Source organism: Arvicanthis niloticus, chromosome 21 (assembly GCF_011762505.2).
Source record: "Arvicanthis niloticus isolate mArvNil1 chromosome 21, mArvNil1.pat.X, whole genome shotgun sequence".
Taxonomy (NCBI): Eukaryota; Metazoa; Chordata; class Mammalia; order Rodentia; family Muridae; genus Arvicanthis; species Arvicanthis niloticus.
The window spans coordinates 5,488,399-5,514,412 of NC_047678.1; the positions used below are offsets into that span (position 1 = coordinate 5,488,399).

A 26,014-nucleotide genomic window follows, 5' to 3' on the forward strand; every position below is an offset into this window, starting at 1 on the left:
CTTCACTCCCCCTGGGTTGTGGTTTCCCCCCTGGGTTGTGTTTTTTTCCTTGTGGTTTTTGCCTTTGAATTTTCTCTGCCTCCAAAGCCCTGGGGTCAGACCCCACTGCCCCTACGTGGGTCATGGGTCTTGACCTCAGCATGCTGATTGAAATATACCTCTTGCTGATTGCATCACATTCAGTGTCTTGTGAGTTATTGGGTGACTGTGAATTCCTGAGGCTTGGGTGAGGTCCTCCCTTTGTGGGGGCCTTACACTATCACTGTAACAAAACACCATGGCCAAAAGCATCATGTGGAAGAAAGTTTTATTTTACCATATAGCTTGTATCCCATCCAGGAACTCATGGCAAGAACAGAAGCAGAAGCCATGGAGGAGCGCTGCTTATTGGCTTGTTCTTCCTGGCTTTCTTAATCTGCCTTCTTACACAGAGCAGGACCCAAAGTGTAGCACAGTGTGGGGAGCCGACAGAAGGCAGCTATCATCCTTGTAGCCATCTTGAGCCATATACCCTGAAAAGAGACTTGATTACATTAGCCTACAACAGCTGAGCACACTCTGATAACATCTTGCTTTAGATACCCAGGATTTTCCCTTGGGTGTGTGAGACTTAAAGGTGTGTGACTTAAGGGTGTCACTTAGAGATCAGATTTAGAGACAAGACCTAAGGGCATGATTAAAGGCGTGACTTAGAGGCGTGGCTTAGAAGTGAGACATATAAAAGGCGAGAGGCAGACAGGAGAGCTCAGAACAATTTGGAGTAACAGAGACTCAGACTCTAGGAGTAGGAGTAGACATTAGACACTCAGAAGAGAACAACTTAGAATACAACTATGAAGAGAAACTGAAGAATAAACGGGATTGAATCACACTCTGTCTGGTCTCTATTCTTTGCATCCGTCCTTACTCTCTCTTTCTTGCTGAACCCCGACCCTCAGACTGAAGCTGCTTGGGGCAGTGTGGGCTCTAACAGTTTAGCCTCCAAGGCTTTTGGCAGTGTGGGTTCCAACATTGACAGAGCCGTCTGAGACATTTTGGCCCCCAAAGGTGGGGCAGCTCGGCCGCAACAGCACAGCCCACAAAGTGTGGGCCCAGTCACATCGATCATTAATCAAGAAAATGCACCACAGACTTTTATATGTAGACTAATCTAACAGAAATATTCTCAATTGAAGTTCCCCTTTCCCACATAACCCTATTGGCTTGTGTCAAATTCACAAAAAGTCTAATCAGGACAAGCAATTCTCTGTTCATTAAAGTTTTCTTTTTCTTACACTTTATTTATTTGTATATGTGTGTTCATGTGTATACATGCCACGGCATCCTGTGGAGGTCAGAGGCAACTTTCAGGAGTCATTTCTTATCTACCATGTCATCTTTAGGTATTGAACCTAGGTTATCAGTGTTAGCAGCAAGCTCCTTTATTCTCTCAGGCATACCCTGATCTTTTCCACTCAGTTTTCATTGACTAATTTGTCTTTTTAAAATATTGATTTTAGAGAATCCATATATGTACACACACACACACACACACACACACACACACACACACACACACACACACACATATATCCTGTTATAAATCCATTATTAACTGCCAAATGTCTCCAAGTCTCTCAGTTCTGGTTGCCACATTTGCATGCTTCCTGGCCACACAGGAGCGACATTTTACTGTTCTGTGTGGCATGTTAGCTTGAGGGTAGTGATACTCCTCTGGATCCACCTGCAAAGCAATATTACCTTTCTACATTTAATTGCTGATCACTGAATCAAAAGAGACAAGTCTCAGCAGGAGAAGGCTGACTAGTCAGTGAAGCTCTTTGAGAGAACACGAGGCAAGAACCATTCTCAAGAAAGAACAGCAACTGTGATATCCTTCCTTCCTTTCTTTTCTTTTTTGGATTATAAAATTACTGAAAACTTCCAATTTTTGCACTTCCCAGAGGCGTTTAAAGACAGCCTGACTCTCTGAAAAGAGTCTTCGGCTTCCCAAACAAAGTTCAATGCAATGTGACTGGGGATGAGAACCGGCCAGGGCTCTCAGCACATAACTAGACATTTCTTTTCTCACCCTGGAAGGCACTTCCTCCTTTCATGCCCTTGTACCCATCTCACCTGTTGTGGGAGACTATTGTTCTCTGTCCTCTGTTTGGTGACTTCTAATCCTCTTGAGTACAGGCTAGCCTTACCTCTGGAAGCATTTTGGTCTTTAAGAGCTTGTTCCTCTTCATGCTGTTCTAAGTCACATTGGATTGTGTCACTGTCTAACCTGTCTCCTTGTGTGCCTTTTTGAACATTTAAAATTCCATTTCGGGCAGTGGTGGTGCATGCCTTTAATCCCAGCACTTGGGAGGCAGAGGCAGGCAGATTGGATTTCTGAGTTCCAGGCCAGCCTGGTCTACAGAGTGAGTTTCAGGACAGCCAGGACTACACAGAGAAACCCTGTCCCGAAAAACAAAAACAAACAAACAAAAAATTGTGTTCTTCGGGGCAAGGTGTGGTGGGTGGTACGTGCCTTTAGTCCCAGCACTTGGAGGCAGAGGCATACAGTATCTGTGTGTTCAAAGCCAGCCTGGTCTACACAGCCAGAGCTACATAGTGAGAATCTGTCTCAAAATTCAATAAAGTAAGAAAATTCCATTTTTACTCTCCCCCCCCCACCCCCGTGCTTCTTAGCTAAACCAAAGGTCTGTTAAGAGGTCACAGATACTACTGGAGGGATGTTCCTTCCTGGCTCCTTCCTCTCCGTTCTGTCACCACAGTACTTCCTCCACGCTAGAATCCTTCTTCTAGAATCTAGACACACTTTCTTTTTTTTTGTCTCTGTTGTGTTCTGTTTTGATGGCTATCTTCCAACTCATGGTTAAGGAGGCTATATATTTTTAAACACTTAAATATTCTAAAATAAAAATTTTAAGGTTGATTACTTTAAACCTAAATCAGTCATTCAACTTTTGCATGTTTCTAAGTTACATAGAGTAAGACCATCAGGTAATTTTTGCTGCACCTCGGCAAGATTTCCTAGTGGATTTGAAGGCTGAAATCTCTACTTACCATATATATATATATATATATATATATATATATATATATATATATATATATATATATATTTGCTATGATCTAAATAAGGAAAAACAAAATCAATTTAAGACATCTAAATACATTTTTTAATTTCAAAATAAGAGTGAAGGCTTTTCCAGGAATCTAGGGTTTTTCTGAAAGTTGAAACCAAAGCCTGTCCTTGCAATTGTTAACCATACCACTGCACTCATAGACCATGAGAAACGTGGAAGTATAGTTTTAAAACGGAAAAGCTACTGAAATGACACCGCAAAAATGACACCGGATAAGAACGCAGCCAGTCGCGCTGTGACACCGCAAGTCATGCAGCTGATTTTGGGGTGGCTTTACACCCAGGGACCTAATCTCAGGCTGTAGGGGCCTTGGTTTGGCTTCCGTCTGGGCGGGCTGCCAGGTCATAGCGCCTCCATCCCCGCCCCCGAACTCCCATCTCCGATTGGTTTCTTTCACGAACCCGCCCCCCGAGGCCGCCCAATGAGGAAGCCTGCGTCTCAGCTCCGCCCTCCCTGCCGGCAGCGTGGGCTGCGGTGCCTGAGAACCGGGGATGGCGGCGGTGGCAGCGCGCGCGGGTGGGCTGCTGCGGCTCGGGGCCGCGGGAGCGGAGCGGCGGTGGTGCGGACTGCGCAGCGCTGCGCTGGTGCAAGGCTTCCTGCAACCCGGGGGCGAGGACGCGGCCCAGAAGCGGCGGGTGGCCCACTTCACTTTCCAGCCGGACCCAGAGTCCCTGCAGTATGGTGAGACTTGGCGATCTCACTGCATCCCGGGTCTATCCTCGCCTTGCCCTAGACTCTAGACTATAATCTAGAGCCTCCCTGCTTCGGGTCGTTTTTATGTTTCCATTGCTTTTCCTTGGTGACTCTTTCTTCCTTTCAGATGCAGGCCCTGGGAACTTCAAGATAGGTGAGAGTGCACTGTGCCTTCTGCGAGGGCCTGAGGGTGTAGATGAGTTGTTTAAAGAATGCCCCTCCCCGCCCCCCTTTCCCTGAGTTCCATGCCTGCTTTCCTGTATCAGGTTTTAGGTGTTAGCTTGTCCTAGACCGAGTCACTAACTTGAGGCAACTGTCTGTAAAATACTTGCCTTTTAATTTTCATTTGGACGGAAAGTGTAAACCTAGGGAGTAAATACTAGAATTTGATTTTCTCAAGGTCACGGAACAGGTTCTGCCTAAAGATGGGAAAGAATCCATACTTCTATTTGAGCTTAGTACGGAGCTCCTCCTGCTGGGACCCGCTGCCACTTGGCCAAGCAGTACTCCATAGAGGTGGTGGGAAAGAGCAAATGGAAGGGCATGGGGCAGGCGCCTGTGGTGCCATCTTTGCTACACTCTGACTGTTTCTCCTGAAAGTTTATGCAATTGCCTGCCATCCTAGGTCTATCTGCAGTGTATCAGGAGAAAGTAAGTACAATCAACCTGTTTTCTTGTCTAATAACTTCTCACTGCGCCGGGGCTGGCATTTTTTGGAAGCTTGTCTTTACTTGTGAACAATAATTGAATATTTTTTGAAGTTTGCTATTGACGAAATTGACATTCCTCATCTCATTTAGTTCACAGGACAAGATTTAATTTCACGTGAGGTAGGTGATGTTTTAATATTTGCTTTGTAGTTAGATAAACTGAAGCCTTGAAGCAGATTATTCAACAGTACACAAGACATCAGTTCATAACACATAGTTCCCAGGGTTAGACTCTAGTAAGCTGGATTTCAGAATTGCCACTCCATGCAAGGCAATAAGAGGCCTTTGGAAATAATTTAAATGGCCGGGTTTCCCAGTTTTGTGAAATAGTATTAGAAATAGAACAGCAGGTCGTTTTCCCCTCCTAGTCTTCAATACTGTTTTCACAGCAAAGAAACTTTGGCCTAGTAATGGAGAAATAGAGCATAGGTCTTCCTAATTCTCCTTTCCACAGTTGTGAAGTTACTAAAATTGAAGCGATGTCAGGTCTCTAGGTTGTTACTATAAAAACAGTACAAACATCTTACAGATAAAAGGTATAGTTTAGAAAAAAGTATAAAGGTGACCGCGCCGCTCATAGTGAAAGCTGCGGAGCCTTTTGAGGTTCGCCCTTGCATATCACTGTGTTTTCATAATTGTAGTTATAATACAAGTCCAGTTTGCATCAGTTAGAAAACATTCCCCGTAATGCTATAGAGTTTTGATGACTTGTAGAATTCAGTAGAGAGAGTTAGTGTCTTGAGTTTGGTCTAGTCCCCATCCCCTGAGACTTTGAACTTCTCACTTCTACAAGCCTCACATCTCTGTAATTAAGGGCTTAATGATAGTAGCTATTTCAAAAGGAGAGGAGAGCTAAGGGCTGAGAAACATCACCAACATATGTAACATAGTGTCTGCCATCTTGCAAGTACTAACTCAGTAAAGGGAAACTTTCAATAGACAACACCATGCGTTTGTCATAGTTTCACAGTGTTATAAAAAAAATGCAGACTTACATTCCATGTGTATGGCTCCCCTGCCCCCATGATAGAGCCCAAGAGATGAGAGTTCTCATTCGAAGATTTGAATGGTTTAATGGAGTTTTAAAATGCCCACTTCGAATCCCCAGTTTACACCCAGTGTGTTTAAGAGTGTTCGGTGCATTAAGTGTGAGGGTCTGTAAGAATGTGCAAGAGTGTGTTAGGGATTAATGCGGAAAAGCCCAGGTACACACTCTTGGGAATTTGTACTAACCTCTGTATCTTGTGTTTTCGGCTGCTTCAATCCTGCAAAGGAGTGCTTTCCCATGCATTTGCTCACTGGTTCATGTTCTTTTGTGACTTGAATTGCTTTTTTTTTTAATGTGTTTCGAAAGTTGTGCCCTTAGTCATTTCTCCTGTCCATGTTAATACTCTTCTCCATTGTTGGGCAATTGCTTTTATTCAGCTGTTGTAGGCATGAAGTCTCACAACAATCATGTGAGTTGGATGGTGATGTGTTCACTGTACAGATGAGGCAGTCGAGGCTCAGAGGTGCTTGTGGCCTTCCCAAGTGTGGTGAAGGGCAGAAGCAGCTTTCCAGTCACATTGTGTCCAACTCTTAAAAGTCTGACAGGTTTAGGTGCTAAACCTTTGCATATTACGGCTGTTAATGAAGACGCAGACTTTCTGCTCTTCCCAGGTGCTGCAACTGCTTTCCATTCATCCATACTGTTTGATTTCATATGGAAAAGGTTCTGCTCCAGTTTGTGGCTGGGTCCAACTTCTTTTAAGCTGCACAGTGGACTGGGACAAGGACTTGTCTTTGCAAAGACCATGGGAACATGTTGGGGTCCACACTAGCCCCACGTTGGGGCAGCCAAAAACGTCACAGCCCAGGCAAAATGTTGAGGCCCGGGCCGACCCACATTTGGGCGGCCACTGTATCCCGGCCCAAGCTGCCGCTCCGGTCCGCGGGTCGGGGTTCAGCAAGAGCGAGGGTGAGGGCAGACTCGAAGAATGGAGACCAGACAGGGTGTGATTCAATCCCGTTTATTCTTCAGTCTCTCTTCCTCTAAGTGTCTTCTTCTCTGTCTCCTCTGTCTGCTGTGTCTGATTCTGTCTGGAGCCAAGTGTCTTCTACCTAATGTCTGATGTGTCTGATTCTCTGATCTCAGTCTGATTCTGATCTGTTCTGTCTCTGCCTTTTATATGTCTCACTTCTAAGCCACGCCCTTAAGTCTCACACCTTTAAATCTCACACACTCAAGGGAAGATCCTGGGTATCTAAAACAAGATGTTATCGGAGTGTGCTCAGCTGTTGTAGGCTATTGTAATCAAGTCTCATGTCAGGGTATATGGCTCAAGATGGCTGCAAAGCTGATAGCCGCTTTCTGCTAAAAGTCGGCCCCCAACAGAAACATTGCTTTTCAGGCAGAAAAAAGGCTGGATAGGTCTAAGGCCCCTCGTAAGTTTATCCTGTGTTGTATCAACAGAGAAAACTTCTGTGATTGAGCTGTTTCTGGTAGCGGGGTAGTGATATTCAGGGGCAGACCAAGGCTTTTTGTTGATGGGGCTCCTCTTTTTTATGGGATAGGAATATCCTGAATAAAGTCAGATTAGGAAGCATGATGTTTCTGTGCAATGGGAAGTGAGTTTATTTGGGGTGGAAAAGGAAGACATAAGAAAGAACCAATAGAGGCTTTAAAATTCAGGACAAAGCTTGGGGAGAGAAAACACCTGCCTACAGCGTATCTCTCACTGTGATGGGTGCATTGCACTTTGGTTGAAATTCTGTTGGGCTATGGGGTCATCATTTATCTCTAGGAAGCAGGTGATTTGCAGTGTTTTTGTGTTATTAGAAGAGTTAGTGGAAGGTATTGCTGGATGAATAGTAAGGAGCTGAGAGACAAGCTTTGAATATTGTCTTTGACCAGGCGAGTGGATGTAATTGAACTCAGTACCAGGGGGTGGTACTAATATTGGAGATGTTGATCCTGATTTACCTGTGGGTGTGTGTGGGGTGTTGAAGTTGATGTGATCATTTGTAGCAAGAGAGACTAAAAGGGCGATGTGCTATTTTTCTTTTTAACCAGACAAAAGTCAATATAAGGAAGGATGTATTCTGGCTTACAGGCCATCATGTAGGGTAAGGCATGGTGGCAGCAGCTTGGTCACATCACATCTACAGTCAGGAAGCAGTATGGGATGAATACTGATTCTCCGCCTTTTCTCCTTTGCATGCAGTCCAAACACAGCAAGTAAATTCATGCTGATGGCATTAAGAGAGGGTCTTCCCACCTCAACCAACCTCCTCTAGATGACCCCTCACAGGTGCCTTTTGAGGCTTGCTTCCTAAGTGATTCTAGATCTTGTCAGGTTGACAGTTGATACTAACTAACGAGGGTAAGGCGCCAGGACCACTGATACACGTAGGGAATTCTGGGGTAGATTTCCATCTTCGGAGAATGGGAGGGCACATGATGGAGACTTAAATTTTACCGTGATTTGAGGTATTGGTGGATGTAGTACTGTGAGCAGACTGTCTGAATCTTAGTCTGCCATTGAAAGAACTTGTTGGCAAAGTTAGGAGCCCTTGAGGCCAGATAACTCTCTCTGTGACTTTTTGGATTTGACATAACCCAAAATGTGACCCTATGAGACAGGGCTGTGAGGAGGTCATGTCATCAACCACACTTTAAAAATGAAGATGCTGAGACACAAAGACATTAAGTTTCTGTAAATGTCGATTTGATTTCCTCAGATGAAAGGAGGAGATGAGAGTTGTGCTTGAGCTGTGTGAATATACAGCTGGGGCTGAGCACAGAGTGTGTCTTTCTCTGTTCTGACTATCCCTAGGCCTAGGCCTGGAAGCTTCTGGTCTCCATACAATTTAATCTTCCAAAATGACTGATTCAATCCTGCTTCTCTCTGCTTCTCACTAAAGTGTGTTATTTGGCCTCATACTAACTGTTCTAATCTGGCTCCTTATTCTCTGGTTCCTTCTGTCTTCACCTGTGTCTAGATAGTTCTCTCTGCAACCTGTCTCTCTGTAAAACTGTCCTGGTAAAACTGACACACACACACACACACACACACACACACACACACACACACAACTGACACACACACAGACACACATAGACACACACCACAGACACACACATAGACACACACACAGACATACACACCTATGTCTAGCTTGTTCTCTCTCCCCGTGCTGCTCTTAAGTAGCCTGTCTTTCCTGTGCTGTTCTTGTGAGAGTTGGCCGTATTATAACTCTAACTCATTCTGTCAAATTTTTCTCTGGTTTGTCACCTTGTCTGCCTTTCAATTAGATGTCACTTTCAAACATGGCTGCTTCCTTTTACAAACTAACCTTGCCTTCACTCTTAGCGACCTTGATAGTTTATATGTGCTTGGCCCAGGGAGTGGCACTATTAGGAGGTGTGGCTCTGTTGGAGTAGGTGTGTCACTGTGGGTGTGGGCTTTAATACCCCCATCCTAGCTGCCTGGAAGCCAGTATTGTGCTAGCAGCCTTCAGATGAAGATGTAGAACTCTCAGCAACAAAGTCTTCCATATTCCTACTAGGATAGCCTATTAAGCCTCACTTAAAGGGTTGCACTGCTTTTCAAATCCAGAGTCCCTAAATCCACATTCTGCCAAACAAAAGCATGGTCAGGTCCATCACAGCAGTACCGCAGTACGTGGTACCAACTTCTGGTCTTAGTATTTCACTGTTGTGAACAGACACCATGACCCTCTTATAAGGACAACATTTAATTGGGGCTGGTTTAAAGGTTCAGAGGTTCAGTTAATTTTCAAGGCAGGGAACATGACAGCATCCAGGCAGGCATGGTGCAGGAGGACCTGAGTGTTTCACTGAAGGCTGCTAGCAGAATACTAGCTTCCAGGCAGCTAGGATGGGGGTATTAAAGCCCACGCCCACAGTGACACACCTACTCCAACAAGGCTACACCGTCAAATAGTGCCACCCCCTGGGCCAGTCGTACCAAACCATCACAGGGACTAAAGGTGTGTACTAAGGGCATGACTGTATTCCAGTTGTATCATATTGTAATCCAGAGCATGTCTGAATTCTAGCAGGATCACATAGACCTAGAAGGTCTTTGGATATGATCTCTTGCCAGAGCATCTGTGTTGCTGGATCAGAATTCCTCTAAATCTTCCCCTTTCTGTTACAACAAACAGTTATCAGTCCCATAAGCCTGAATGTCCTTATAAAGATCCGCTGATGCAACTGTCCTTCCTAACTGCAGTCCTACAGCAGATGTTTATTTTGGCATTACGGCCTTCCAGTCTGCCAGTCTGATGAACTTCTGGCCTTTTTCTGCCAGTTTGTTGAGCTGTCCCTTAAAGAGGGGGAGGGGATTGTCAGCTTTCTGTATCCTTTGCATTGCATTGCTGTCTTTCCGTGTCTCTTCTTCCTTCCTTGTCAAACATCTTTAAAGTATACAGGCTGAAGCCCTCAAGCCTGGGCTTCAGGCAGGAATCTGACATTAGGCTAGAACAAAGAAGTAATTCCATGCAGGAATCTAAATCTTAGGCTAGAACAAGGAAGTAGACTTCAGACATGAAAATGACTTTGGGCTAGGACATGGAAGTAGGCTCAGATATTTTGGTCATCCTGAGAAGCCCTTAGAAACAGTGATCATGGAGGTGATCACAGGACTTTGGATATTGCCTTGCTTGTTATTTGACTGTTTGTGTTTATTGTCTTGCTTGTTCCTTGACTATTTGCATCTACTGTATTGCTAGTCCCTCAACCTAGAATTGATTTTAATACTTACATGTAATTAAAATAAAAGCAAAAAGGAGGAGGCAGGGTGGGATAGGGAGTTTCTAGGGAAGGAAAATGGGGAAATGGGATGATATCTGAAATGTAAATAAATAAAATATCCAATAAAAAATAAATAACTATGATCAAAGTAAAAAAAAAGTATACATGTTGATCTAATTCAGTAGTTCTATAATCCATTGTCTTTAAGTAGATGTTGTTCCTACCTCATTGGCATTCAAAAAATTTAAAGTTAATAAAGCATTATTCAGTCTATTTCTGGGAGTTATTATTTCCCATTTCTGTTTATTAAGCATCTCCTTTCAGGTATGATTAGATCTTTCTATAACTGTTTGACCTATTGGATTGTATGGTATACCTGTAATAGGTTTTATGCTCTAATATGTAAAAAAATCATTTCATTTTAATGGAAGTATATGTGGGGGCTTTATCAGTCTTCATTTGTAAGGGTATCCACATGATAGCCATCATTTCCAACAAATATACAATACAATTACAGAATCAGCCTTTTCAGAACTCAAAGCAGAAGCCCATTGAAATCCTGAATATGTACCAATAGTATAATGTACAAATTTTAGTTTCTCAAATTCTACAAAGTGAAATACATCCATCTGCCAAATTTCATTTCTTTGGGTATGCTTAGTGTTACTTCCAGCAGGTAATGGAACTTGATTATGCAAAGAACAAGTAGGACTTCTTTTTCTTTTTTTTTTTCTTCTTCTTCTTCTTCTTTTTTTTTTTATAAAGAATTTCTTTGGCTTGTTGCAAAGTAATGGGAACATTTCTCTTTAAACCTTTGTTGTTAACATGATGTTTTTATATGAAATTCTGAGGCTTCTAGCACTTTTTTTTTTAAACAATTGGTCAATCTCATCATTTTTTTGTGCCAGTAAGCCAGGCAATCCATATAAGGTTGAATATGGATGGTATCTAATAGATAATTTCTGTTTTGAGTTGTCTGTTTTAGTTGTATGAATACTGATGTTAACTCTGAATTATTAGGAATAAGTTAGCAGTTTCTATATGTAACACAACTCTCTCTACATATTTTGAGGCAGTAATTATATTCATAGGTTCAGAAAAAATTAATAATGCTCTAAGAATTGTATATAACTCTGATTTTTCAACTAGAGCATATGGGCTTTGAAATTTTTTTACTTTTTTTTTTTTTAAAGATTTATTTATTTTATGTATGTGAGTACTCTTTTGTTTTTTTCAGACACACTCAAAGAGGGCATCAGATCCTAATACAGATGGTTGTAAGCCACCATGTAGTTGCTGGGAATTGAACTCAGAACCTCTGGAAGAGCTGTTAGTGCTCTTAACCACTGAGCCATCTCTCTAGCCCCTAAATTTTTTTAATTTATATTTCCTGACCATTATAACCTGCCATTTTTGATTTATTTATCAGTGTAAAATGTAGGAGCTTCAGAAATTGGTGTCTCTTTTACTATAGCGGGGGTAAGGGGGTGGGATACAATTACTTCTTTTTATGAACTGGCGTTGCTTGCTCTTTTTGGGTATTTGTTGTTAATTTCTTCCAAATAATTGCTAAAAGCTCTTTGCCAATCTTCATTAATTACCCATAATGAGGTGACTTCAGCATTACTATAATGTACTATTTTTTTATTGTGTGTCTGTTCCTGATACTTGACAAAGTCTTATTCTAACTTTTATTATTATTATTATTATTATTATTATTATTATTATTATTATTATTATTTTTCGAGACAGGGTTTCTCTGTGTAGCCCTGGCTGTCCTGGAATTCACTCTGTAGACCAGGCTGGCCTCGAACTCAGAAATCCGCCTATCTCTGCCTCCCAAGTGCTGAGATTAAAGGTGTGCGCCACCACCACCTGGCTCAGAAACCTTTTCAATCTGTTTTTAGCTTATTACCCTGCTTATGTGCTAAGAAGATCCATTCTAAAATATTGGCTTCTCTGCATAATGTGTCCATGATGAGTAGAAGGTACGTATTCTTGATAATACAGTCAACTTTGAGATCTAGGCAGTCCACATGTGTGTCCTGCAATTTTTACTCTGCCTGAGTCAACTCTTTCTCTGCTTCTGCTGCTAATTGTCTAGGATTGTTTAAGTTTGCATCAGACTTGTAAAGTTTGAGACAAATTACTCAACTCTTGAGTAGTTAGTCCAATAGTAGGCTGTAACCAGTTTATATCTCCCAATAGATTTTGCAAGTCATTAATAGTTTAGTTTGTAGCTGACCTCTTCTGATTGTGGTTGAATCTTTTGCTGACTTAATATAATTTCTGGATAGTTGATTGAATCTCATCTCTGTATTTTTTTCAGGAGCAATCTGTAAACCCCAAATAGATAAAATATTTTTTGCTTCATTAAACATTCTAGAGAGAATGTATTTGCATCAGAATTAGTCAACAAGATATCATGTATATAATAGTAAATTATGGATTGAGGAAATTGTTTACAAATTATTTCTAGTGGCTGTTGTACAAAATATTGACATAGAGTTGTATTATTTACCATTCCTTGAGAAGGAACTTTCAATTGGTTTTTTTTTTTCCCCACAGTTTGAGGATTGTTTTAAGTTGGTACTGTAAAAGCAAATTTTTCTCTATCTTGCTCTTGTAAGGGAATGAAGCAGTCTTTAAAACCTATTATTATTATAGGTCGTTGTTTTGGTAATAGAGAAGGTAAGGGGATAATAAACTCAGGATTAAATAATAAACTCAGGATTGATCCCTTTATTTATAACCCTTAGATCAGTCAACACTTTCCAATTTCCAGATTTCTTTTAAATGACAAATACAGAAGATTCCAAGGACTTATAGACTGTTTTATATGTTGAGCTTCCAGCTACTATTGTATCTGCTTCTTAAGTGCCTGTAATTTTTTTTCCCCATTCAAAGTCCATTTCTGTAACTGACATGTTCTTGTCAGTTAACGATTTTAAAGGGAGGGCTGTTAGTTTCCCAGAACCTCCAGAATTTCTTGTTCTATCAAGTAGAGCTGCTCTGCCCTTGTTTGATGGGCTACTTGTGGTTATTGCCAGAGTAGTGTTGCCTTCTGTAGTATGTATTAGCCATCCGGAACCTAGTCTAGTTTTCTCTAGTTGCTCTGTGGATAGGTGTTATCTGGCTCATGTTGTTTGTTGTCTGGGTATGAGTGCACCCTCTTGGGAGTTTCCTGTATTTAAAAGATTATCTCGTAGGGAATTTCCCATTGGTAAGGGATTAATTACCTCATATATCTTTTGCTGATTTGCATTAATTAGTCCAATTAGACTCGTACTAAACCGTCTACAATCCTGGAAGCCTGAGGTCTTCTAGAGCAGTCTCTGGGAATGCTTGTCTACAGTTTCTTTTCAGATGACCTTGTCTCCTATAATCAGAACAACAGACATTTTGAAATTTAGGATTATTGGCCATTGCTTTTTTTAACTACATAGTCATTAGAGTCAATATCAGCGATACTTTTAATCCATTCACCTGTGGGTGCTGATCAAGCTTTTAAAGGTCTAAGAGCTTTTTTACACTCTGCATTTGCATTTGAAAAGTCAAAAGTTTCAATTCACACCAGTCTTGCATCTGGATGTGATATTGCCCTGCTTATAGCAGACATTGATCTATGTATGAAATCAGTAAAAGTCTTTCTAGGGCTTTGCATAATCTTTGTGAATGACAGACCTTTCCCCTTGATCTTCCACCTTATCCCAGCCTCTTGAAGTTAGTAAAGTACACTGTATAGAGTCATCAAATTGCATCTTCTTTTGTAAATCAGCATATTGACATTCACCTAACAATTGATCTTTCATGGTATTTACACCTTTAGACAAATTACAAATATCCATAATTATAGCTTCTTTTTTTGCCACCACGTCAGCCATTGTAAGTGAGAAGTCTAGTATAGCTGTTGCCAAGTCTTTCCAGTTTTTAAGTTATAGCTTCTTTTTTTGCCACCACGTCAGCCATTGTAAGTGAGAAGTCTAGTATAGCTGTTGCCAAGTCTTTCCAGTTTTTAAGTTAGTGAATTTTCAGCATTTTCTGGCATTTGTTCCTGGGTAACTGGGAAGGCTCGTGGGGATGCTTGCCTTTTCTAAGTTTCATTAGGAAGTGGTACTGTAGGTTCAGTGGCCTGTCTGTCCTGATCCTCGATTTCATTAGGTACCATAGGTTCACCATAAGCACTTGCTATTCTCCGACTTCCTCTGTTGTTTTGTCTCTCCAGCCTCTGTACTATCATAACTAATTTTTCGTGCTGTACAGCTATTTTTCTTGTTTCTCTTTAATCTTTTTAAAAGAGGAAATATGTAAAGATTCCAATTGAAAGTAGAGATGGCTTTTTCAAATAATGTTTCTATCCCCTCATGTCTCATTCTTACTTTCAAGGGATCTGAGCTCTTCCCATTTTTGAATGCAGGAAGAATCTGCCGATGTAATAAAATTGTCTTTTGTGTGCCTTACTGTGATTCATTGTCTCAGAGATTCCTCCATATCCAGAGTTTCCCGAGTATTTTTGAGTGTCCAGCCAAACCCAAAGAACTGACGCTTTCTCTGGAGATGATTGGAACAAATCTCTCCTCTGTGGCTATCTGTCCGATGTTTCCTGTCTTCTGCCATGTTTCTGTCAGATGTCTTCTGCTTTCTGCAATGTTGGTGGGCTTTCTACTTCTCCGTTCATGTTGGGCTTTCTTCTAACCATGTTGGGTGTCAGATGTTAATGTTGCTTTTATCTCCTCAGATGATGGGATAAGATGAGAGTGAATACACACCTGGGGCTGAACCCAGAGTGTTTCTTTGTTCTAACTATCCCTAGGTCTAGGCCTGGAAGCCTCTAGCCTCCATACAATCTAATCTTCCAAGATGACTGATTCAATCCTGCTTCTCTCCACTTCTCACTAAAGTGTGTTACTTGGCCTCATACTAACTTTAGCAGTATGTTCTAATCTGGCTCCTTCTCTGGTTCCTTCTGTCTTCACCTGTGTCTAGATAGTTCTCTCTGCAACCTGTCTTTCTGTAAAACTATCCTGGTAAAACTGACACACACACACATACACACAGACACACACACTGACACACACAGACACAGACATACACACACATACTGACACACACACAGACACACACAGACACACAGACACACAGACACACACAGACACAGACACAGACACACAGACACAGACACAGACACACACACACACTGACACACACAGCCACACACACACACACTGACACACACACACAGACACACACAGCCACAGACACAGACACACACAAACAGACACACACAGACACACACACACAGACACAGACATACACACACACATTGACACACACAGACAGACAGACACACACACACACACAGATACACACACAGACACACAGACACAGACAGACACACACACAGACAGACACACACTGACACACACAGACACAGACATACACACACACACTGACACAGACATACACACACACACACACTGACACACACACTGACACACACACAGACACACACAGACACAGACACACACACAGACACAGACATACAGACACAGACACACACACAGACACACACACTGACACACGGACACACACACACATACACACACACACACACACACACACACACGCACCCTATACCACCTGTGTCTAGCTTGTTCTCTCTCCCCGTGCTGCTCTTAAGTAGCCTGTCTTTCCTGTGCTGTTCTTGTGAGAGTTGGCCATATTATAACTCTAACTCATTCTGTCAAATTTTTCTCTGGTTTGTCACCTTGTCTGCCTTTCAATTAGATGTCACTTTCAAACATGGCTGCTTCCTTCTACAAATTAACTTTGCCCTCCCTGTTAGGGATTAAACATGTGTACTAAGAGTGTCTGAATTCCCACCGGGTCATACTATGATTTAAAGCATGTCTGCATTATAGCCAGATCACGTAGACTTAGAAGGTCTTTGGATGTGATCCCTTGCCGGAGCAGCCATGTTGCTGGATTACAATACTCTATAAATTCTGTCTTAAGACATTTAAACATAAGACGTGAAGCCACACGTCCTTCGGAAGGTTACTGACTCAGCCTGGCTGCCAGATGTATTTCCCCGAGTTCTCTCTTAATGTTATTCCTACACCCGGCAGGTGCTTTAACGTGGGCTCCCACACCTTTTGGCTCTGCTCAGCTTCCATCTGGTCTTTGCTGAAGACACTGCTTCTTGTGTATCTCAGCGAGGTCTGACCTCTTACATCATTTACCACCTTCGGGTTTCTTTTGATCATTCAGGAACTTCCTTAGTTATTTTCCTCTTCATCTCATTTTTGATTTTGTCATTTCAGAGGCAGTATCACCTAACCGTTAGGAGCTGTGGGTTTGTGCTTCCTCTCTGCCTCCCGCATCCTTTTCTTCTTTCCCTCTTCCTCCCTCTCTCTCTCTTTTCCTCTCTCTTCCTCTTCCCTCCTCTCATTTAAAGTTTTCATACTAGTCCAGGCTGGCTAAGAAATCACTGCAGAGCTCCAGCTGGCCTCGATCTCATGGTGATCTTGCCTCAGCCTCCCAAGTGCTGCTCTTGTATGAACGAGCAAGTACACGCCTGCACTTACTTCTCGACAGCACTACACTGTGACATGGCCCAAGCTCATTAACCTGTGTGTATTTTACTGCTTTCATCTGTACCATGGCAACCTAGTATGATGATCCATGTAGTTATTGGCACCCAACAGCTGGGGTACTAGAATAACTCTCGGTAGGTAGGTGAAAGAGTAGTTCGTACCAACACAGACTATTGGCTTTTTGATAGACATTACCTCACAGGTTTTCGACAAGGATCCTGTACATTAGATATCATTGGTTTTGCTTTTGTAGAGGAGGAAACCGGATGCCAGCAGCTTAAGCAGCTTTCACTAAGTCATGCAGAGAATAAATAACTTAGCAGACTTCAGAAGAGGCCAGTCTTAGGCTTATTTGTGCACTGCCTGTCAGGGCCCTGTAATTGTGCGCATGCGTGAGCTTGTTAACTAATTCATTCCACGCATTCTTACTTCTTTCTGGATGACAGACTGCTAGATGCTCTGGATATGGATATGGCCCTGTCTTCCTGGAATTCGAAGTCTGAACAGAAAATAGCAACCACGAGTGTAATTAAGCCAACGCCTACTGCAGTAAATGACTCTTGAGTAACGTTCCATTGCTAAGGAAGGATAAGACAGATCTGTCACAGCTCCTAAGATACTTAGCCAAGGTTTTAAAAAGGTACCCAGAGGTGTGAGAGGGGACTTCTGGCTGGCAGGGTTCATGTGTATAGGTTCTGCTTACATAGTGGATCTGAGAGACCACTCAGTGGTGAATTTTCCAGCCAGTGATGGTAAATGGGAGAGTTCAGGGGGGCAGAGATGAGACTCAGCAGGGCCTTGTGGATGTGCACAGAGTGGGGATTATTCCATGTGGTCTTTATAGGGCTTTCTATAGGGGAGTCATGATGTGGTTTGCTTTGTAGGACTCTGGCTGCTCCGGTACTAACTCTGTTCACTAGGCTGGCATTTAACTCAGAGATCCACCTGCTTCTGCCTCCCCAGTGCTGGGATTAAAAAGCTGGCTGTGGCAGAGGATTGCCTGTACTCCTGTTTCTGGAGGTTGGGACAAGAAGAATCTAGGGCTATTTAGCTAGCTTTCAGAGACACCACACAGGCACAGTTGCATTTATAGAGTCTTTGATTTTGTTCGTGATAGTGTTTGTTGCTGGTGATTGACGTAGGCATGCTAGGCAAGCTTTTTAAACCAAGCCCTTTCATTTACATTCTAGTACAAACTGTGTGTGTATACAGCGTGCTTGCACGATAGTGTGCCCCCTCTCTCTCTTTCTGTGTGTCCAGTCTTGTATTCTCTCAAATCTTAAGTTGTGGGTAGTTATTGGGGACAGATTTTAGTGGGAGGTAGAGAAGGATGAGAGCAGAAGCAGGCAAATAGAGGACGGATGCAGAACAGAGAGCCTGGGTGCTGGGCAGGGCCAACTGGAGTTCGAGGCTGCACACTGAGAATATAAAACAAGGCCGAACCTGAGAATAAAATGGTTCCTTCTCTACCATCTATGCTTCAGCGTTAAAAAGAATTGGAAGTAGATGCTGCCGTATCAGAATTGTCATTTATAACTTGGGACAGTACTAAAGAGTACTCCAACCCTAAACTTTGCAATATTTGGCAAAAATATCCACTAGTGAAAATATAATTTGTGTGCTGACACAGCAACATAAATAACTTGTAAGTTATTTCCCATAAGGTGAGACAGGTTTTTTTTTTTTTTTTTTTTTTTTTTTTTTTTTTTTTTTATAGTGTCAAGAATACATTTTAGGGGGGTTCTTTATGTAGCCTAGGATGACCTTGAACTCACAATCCTCCTGCCTCAGGGGCATAGGATTTTACTCCCTTTCTAGTAAAAACTTGCAGAGCATCAGTGTGATGGTGTGAGCCGAGAAAGCTGGGGGCGGAGCTCAGAGGTGGAGCACTTGGGCAGCATATGGGTTTGTTTGCTCCTGAGCTCTGGGAAAAGGTCTTGTGGGCACATTTGCTATTAAATGGTCAGCAAAATTAAAATGACAAGATTAGCTCTTAAGGTGTTTCTATTCTCCCCAGGTTCTTAACTGAAAATCGTAATAAGCAAAAATATTATTTTATTACACATATGAAATAGGAGAGAGTATGTTATTGTCATTACAAAAAAAGTTTATCTTAAACTGCTATGTTTTGTGCCACCAAGAAGTTTTAAGAGCACAGACAGGTTTTTTAGTGAATGTCAACTTGACACAGCCTAGGGGGATTGCTCCTGTCAGATTGGCCGTGGGCAGCCTGAGGTGGTATTTTCTTGCTTGTTAATTGTTGGAAGGCTGAGTATGTGGCTTTATGAGGAAGCCAGAGAGCTGGCTAGTAAGCAGCTTTTTCTCTCTGCTTTCTGCCTCGGCTTGAATCCTTGCCCCGACTTTCCTCAGTGGTGGACTATATAAGCTGTACGATTAAATAAACATTTTCCTCCCTAAGGTGCTTTTGGTCATGGTGTTTATCATAACAACAGTAAAACAAACTAGAACAATAGGGTAGAGAAATAGTTACCTTTAAGGAAGGTAACTATTGAATGAAACAACTGTTTCAAAATACTGTTCAAAATACTTTATGAAGTAATTCTGGTGTGACTGTATTCTTTCATATGGCTGATATAATGATACTTTCTCAGTGAGTTCGGTTTTAAAAATTTATTTATTTTATGTGCATTCATGGCCTTTCTGAACATGTATCTGCGTGAGGGTGTCAGATCCCCTGGAATAGGAGTTCCAGGCAGTTGTGAGCCATCATGTGGTTGCTGGGAATTAAACCTGAGTCCTCTGTAAGAGCAGCCAGTACTCCTAACCACTGAGCCACCTCGCCAGCCCTGGAATGAATTCTTATTGTCTCCAGAAACAAGAGTATAAACAGGGCATTATTCTGGGTGCAGAGGGAAGCAAAGTGTCTGAAAGGGAACTGCCAAGGCCTGAAGCTTGGGCATGCCGCAGTATTGAAGCGATCAGAGAGACTCCTGAGGTCAAGCAGGAGAATGCCAGAGGTCAGGCTGAGAGGACAGTGGAAGGCCTAAAGATGGCGGAGGTGAGCGCTCAGTGAGGAGTAGGCTGAGGAAGAGGAGGGAAGGGTGAGTGACCAGCATTTCATGTTCAGGTTTGAAGCCAACAGCAGGAGCTGTTGTGACCCATGCTGGCTGTTAGACCTTGATCATGCCTCACATTAGGTGACTTTAAAGAGCATGGAAGTTAGAGGGACAGTGGCCAGAGTGGGGGCGGGCGTTGGAGGTAGCTAAAGGGCTAAGGTAAGGACTGGACTGCTTAGCAGAAGTTCGTGCTCTGAATGCTGTAGGAGAGGAGTTGGACTAAAGTTCTGGTTATTGTGGGCCTCTGCCAGCCTTTAATTTGTTCAAAGTCATTCTTATTCTGAATTTGCAACATTAGGAGTTCTATCTGAGAAAGCTTTTGATGAATTTGACAGGGTCGCGAGCAAACCTGAATCTAACCATTGACAGCTAGCTTTCCCTCTGCATTTAGGGATTATAAAATACATTCTTTGAACATCATTTTCCAGTACTATCTGGTGAAGATGCTGTCTTTGGCAGTCTTGTGGTGCACCGTTGGTTTACGAGACACTGTCTTAAGTTTCTTCTCTGTATTGCCTCATCTATTCCTTCCCAAAGACTGTTTGATAGAGACAGGCACGGGCTGCTTACATTGTAAGCAGTAGTACGATAGGAAGGACTGAGTCTGCTATGATAACAGAAGAGGCTGTACTACTCTCCCAGTACCAATGGTTGGTCCTGCACACCAGACTTTAGCTTCAGCTTTCTTTACTGTTTCATGGGCTATGGCCATTTGCTGCTGTTACCAGTTTTAACATAGGGCACTGGTCATGTGCATTTTTAGGGTGCTCTCTTCCAACACTGTCTGGTACCCATCTGCCTTTTCTACCGAAAGTTCACCACTTGGTGCTTTCTCTCCATTTGCTTACTTTTCTAGACATTGTTTAGCAACTTAGGGTTTCCGTCATACACCTACCTCTGGCTGACTGCATTTGCATCTTTTATAGATCTAAGATTTCTGCAAATCATTAGATACATTTCTGTGAAAGATTCTGTACCTTTCTTCCTACCTTGCCCTTTTATTTATTTATTTATTTATTTATTTATTTATTTATTTATTTTTTGTTTTTTTCGAGACAGGGTTTCTCTGTGTAACTCTGGCTGTCCTGGAACTCACTCTGTAGACCAGGCTGGCCTCGAACTCAGAAATCCGCCTGCCTCTGCCTCCCAAGTGCTGGGGTTAAAGCCGTGCGCCACCACTGCCCGGCTTATCTTGTTTTTAAAACCATGCTCTAACAACTGTTCAGAAATTGGTCATTTAATCCCAGCACTTGGGAGGCAGAGGCAGGCAGATTTCTGAGTTCGAGGCCAGCCTGGTCTGTGGAGTGAGTTCCAGAACAGCCAGGGTTATACAGAGAAACCCTGTCTCGAAAAACAAAAAACAAAAACAAACAAACAAAAAAAAAAAAAAAAAAAAAACAAAAAAAAAAAAACAAAAAAAAACCCCAAAAAGAAAGAAAGAAATTGGTCATTTTTTCCCTGTATGTTACAGGTTTTGATACAATTAATTTAACTTTATTTTTCACAGGGCAAACTCAGAAAATGAACCTCTTCCAGTCAATAACAAGTGCCTTGGATAACTCATTGGCCAAAGACCCCACTGCAGGTAAACTTAATACATGTGTGGGGCTTTGCTCCTTCCAGAACTGGGTACCTGAGCAGATCATCAAAGCCAAAGGATGTACTTGCAGTGTTAACACATGCACATTGCACTCATTCCTGACACACTGTGTGTGTCTTTGCTAACTTGCTCTTCACATCGCATGTGGCCCTGTACTGTATGTTACTTTCTGACTGACACCTGCTGGCCACTCCCATTAGTTTAGTGTATAGGACAACCCAGAAATGCCACTTTGTTTAGATATTTAGATACAGCATAAAGATTAGATTTGTATATGTTTTGGTTGTTTTTACATTGAAGTTGTTAATATTTTTTTGGAAATAATAATTTTAGTATTTCTGTTTTTAAAATCAGTTTTTTTTTTTTTTTAAATTTATTTATTCACTATTGTTCTCTTCAGACACACCAGAAGAGGGCATCAGACTCTATTGCACCACTCATGGTGGTTGTGAGCCACCATGTGGTTGCTGGGAATTGAACTCAGGACCTCTAGAAGAACAGTCAGTCAGTCAGGCTCCAGCCCTAAAATCAGTTTTTAAGTTGCCATGCAGAGCAGTAGAATTTACTATGGCACTGTCATCCTTAGGTGTCATAGTTTGTTCTGATGTGTCTCCTTCCCCTCACCCACTTTTCTACCCTTAGGTTGTCCCCAGTCTGTTTTCAATGACAAATTTTACTCCTCTCTTTCTCATCCTCTTTCTTCCATTAAAATCTGTTTCACTCCTCTCATGATAACCTCTCTGGTCACATGTACACATACATGTACTTGCACATGCCTAGGTTCTATATATGAGAGAAAGCAGGCAGTATTTTATCTTTCTGAGTGTGGTTTATTTTAACCAATGTAACGACTTCTAGTTCCACCCATTTTCCTGCCAATGTCATGATTTCATTTCTCCTTGTGGCTAAAAAAAAGTTTGTTAGTGTATGTAGAGCACATCTTTGAAACAATTTTATAAGTAATTTAATTTTAAAAACTTATTTTATTTTTAGTTATGTGTATGTTATCTGTATGTGGGTATGTGCATTTGAGTGCACGTGCCCATGGACTCTAGTGCCATAGCACTAGAGACACTAGTGGTGTCTCATTGCCCTGGAGCTAGACTTCCAGGAAGTTGTTAGCCACCTTCTGTGGATTCTGGGAATCAAGCTTGGTTTCTTTGCAAGTTCAGTGTACACTCTTAACTGCTGAGCCGCTTGATCTTACTGAGTTCTTAAAGTTTGGTTGACTTTGTATACACATACATAATTACATGTGTGTGCGTATATGTATGTATGTGTATATACATGTATGTGTATTATACATACACAGGATTATGCATATATATTTATACATATATGGATAATTTATGCAAACATAGATGTATGTGTGTATATGTGTATACCACTTTTATTACAGAGACACATATATGTGTATGCATAATTTCAAATCTAAATATTTAAGTTCCTTATTTTTCATAACTTAAAAACTTGAGTTTTACTAAATATATTCTTTGAACTATCATTTTCCAGTAATATTTGGTGAAGATGTTGCCTTTGGTGGAGTCTTCCGATGCACCGTTGGTTTACGAGACAAATACGGTAAGTTATTAGCTGTGTAAAACAGCATTCAGTACAGTATTTACTCAAGGATCTTGAAAATATAAACATGTCTGTAACATTGGTGTATTATTGTTGGTTGGGTTCCTTTTATTTTGGCAACATCTTGTGGAGTTCGGTGGCCTGGGTCTCTCCAAATCTGTTCTGGCTGGAATCTTCTAATGTAGTTTATTCTACATGTATCACAAATTGCAAAGCACCAAACAGCTCACAACATGGATTGTCACATCATTCATCTATCCGAGGACCTCTTCCTCTTGCCATCACCATAGTCAAGATTCTGCCCATTTATCTGTGTTAGTAAGAGTGAATATTTTGTTGCTGTTGGTGGTTTGAATATGTTTGGCCCAGGGAGTGGCACTATTAGGTGTGGCCTTGTTGGAAGGGAGTGTGCCACTATTGGGGTGGACTCTGAGACCATCCTCCTAGCTGTCTGGAAGACAGTCTTCTCCTGGCTGCAGTTGGATCAAGGTGTAGAACTCTCAGCTCCTTCTCTAGAACCATGTCTACCTGGATGTTGCCTTGCTTCCCACCATGATGATAACGGACTGAACCAGTGAGCCTGTAAGCCAGCCCTAATTAAATGTCCTTTATAAGAGTTGCCTTGGTCATGGTGTCTCTTCACAGCAGTGGAAACCCTAACTAAGACATTGGTGGACATTTGATTTGTATTGCAGCATTGGTTTACATGGTTGTGGAGATCTGGCCGTCTGTAGGGAAGCTCAGGCAGGATTTCTATGGTTCAGTCTTGAAGCCTAATTTAGTTTCCTTTGGGAAACCTCAGACTTAAAGCCTGGGGGTGACCAGAAAAAGCCCACTCTGTGCTGTGAAGGGTTCTCTGCTTAGAGGACTTAGAGCCACAGACTTAAAAGTTCTTCATAGCTAATGGGCATCTCTGCAACAGTGTCTAGACCTGTGTTTTGGTAAATGTAACAGCACTATGGATGGCCTGGCCAAGGTGGCGCTGAAGTCCACCAGCCGGTAGCCTCTTCTCTGAGTCTTTCTCACAGCCAGTTTATGTCTCTTGCATGGCACACACTTCTTTCTACATGCCGATTTCATTGTCTTTTCACTCAGAGGTCGAGCCATCCGAGTTTGCTTTGGTTCTAATGATGCCCACTCCTCCGACTTGCTAATGAGTGTATTTCTCCTGTTGGTGATGCCTTTCCAGTGACCTGTGCTTTATTTCTTCATTCACTCTTGCCTAATCTCAGAGAGAGCAAAGCAGGCTTAGGAGAAGCTGATGATATCAATCATCTGTTAGTGGCCTCTGCCCTGGAGTGCTCAGCTGTGCTCTGAATGGGCACTGAGGGCGGTTAAGAGCTTTAACGAAATCATTGTTTCCCTATTGTACCATTCCTGAGGTCCAGGATATTGAGTTCCGTGTGGTGTTCTGAGAACAGCCAGCATGTTCTTTTTTCTGCCACTGATAACAGGGTTCCAGTCCTCTGCTTCCTCCTGGCTGTGTGTTCTGTGAGCCTTTGAGAGGCGGAAGAAGTTGGTTAAAAGGCTGTCTTCTGTACTGCAGACTCTTAGAAACATTAGAAAAAAAAAAAAGAAACTTTTTATACATTTGATTTCAGAGAGATGAATGCACACTGTGTACTATTTCAGGAAGTTAGGAAAACATAAAGTAGAGAGTAAACATTGCTCAGGTGTTTCCAGAGATAATCACTGGGCACATCTAAGTATTTGTACCTCTGGAGCGTTTGTATATATTAATATTTAAAAGGCAGAATTATGCTTTTTACAACTTGGTGTTTTCTCTGTGTGGTGCAGCTGCATGCTGCTGAGGGCAGTCCCTGTTTGGCTGACTCGGTATGATGGATTTAAGCTGGGCAGAGTTTTCCTGGCGCTTCCCACAAGGTCACTTGTATGATTCTTTACCAAATCCATTCTGTCTGGGGCATTCATCCATGTTTTCTCCTGTTGACAGACTAGCAACTTCTGCCTTTCTTCCCCTAATTTATACCTCTACCCTGAGCCTGAGAACCATAGATTCACTGTTCTACCCCAAATCTTCACGTTACAGTCCCACAGTATGCTGATTGGCAGCTTTCACTGACCTATGAAGATCTGTCTGCGAGACCTGGGATATGAGGAACTTAAAGAATAGGGCAGGCCACAGTCTAATGCTGTAGACAACCTTCCTTCAGTTTCAGTACCTTTATACACAAATGTAACAAAGAAAGCAGTGATCTAAGGAGGGTTGTTTGAGGTCAGAAAATCATGATCAGAAAAACATGTAAATAAATAAACCCCAGTAAGCACATAACTAGATACTGACAGAGCAGCCATTCCCTAGAACTTTCTCAAGACAGACAGATTTAGACGCAGTTGCCTGCTGCGTGCTGTGGATTATATCTGGGCAAGCATGAACGTAAAGCAGAAGGCCAGATCCAGATTCAGGGTCTTTCATCTGTCCGACGTTAGCTTCAGCATTGTGTCAGATTGACACATAGCGCCAGTGTGAAAAGGCACCGAGTGTCTGCGTTCGAATCTCAACAGACCTGGACCCGATGAAGATGAACAGTTAAGTTACTGCTTCATGACCAAATTCTGTTTTCAGAACTAAAGGGTAATGTGGATGCTGGAGAGAATATGTATGAAAATAAGTTTTTTTCTTACACTTACAGAAGTATTTCTGATTCATGGCATGTAAAAGACAAAAAAGGAACAAAACCACAAAAATCAAATACATACTTTTAAAAAATAACTTCTGAGTATACTCTAGGAATTTTTCAGTTTCACGCAAACATGTCTGCTTACCATTATTTTATGAAGTTAAAATAATTTGTAAAAACTAAAAAAATTGTAATAATATAGTTGAAGACGATTTTTTTT

The 26,014-nt window shown here is 41.9% G+C and overlaps 1 protein-coding gene across 3 annotated transcripts in view; it reads left to right on the forward strand.

The window, feature by feature from the left end:
• Positions 1 to 3,588: 3,588 nt before the first annotated feature.
• Positions 3,589 to 26,014, forward strand: part of Bckdhb (branched chain keto acid dehydrogenase E1 subunit beta) — a 205,975-nt gene continuing 183,549 nt past the window's right edge. For 2 of the 3 annotated variants that reach the window (XM_076918034.1, XM_034524993.2), the window contains exons 1-3: positions 3,590 to 3,818; positions 21,479 to 21,556; positions 23,084 to 23,152. In XM_076918034.1, coding sequence (XP_076774149.1) covers positions 3,629 to 3,818; positions 21,479 to 21,556; positions 23,084 to 23,152 — 337 coding nt within the window. In that variant the 5' untranslated portion in view covers positions 3,590 to 3,628. Of the gene's footprint in view, positions 3,819 to 21,478; positions 21,557 to 23,083; positions 23,153 to 26,014 lie in introns of all 3 variants that reach the window. The other variant, XM_076918036.1, reaches the window with a different exon arrangement.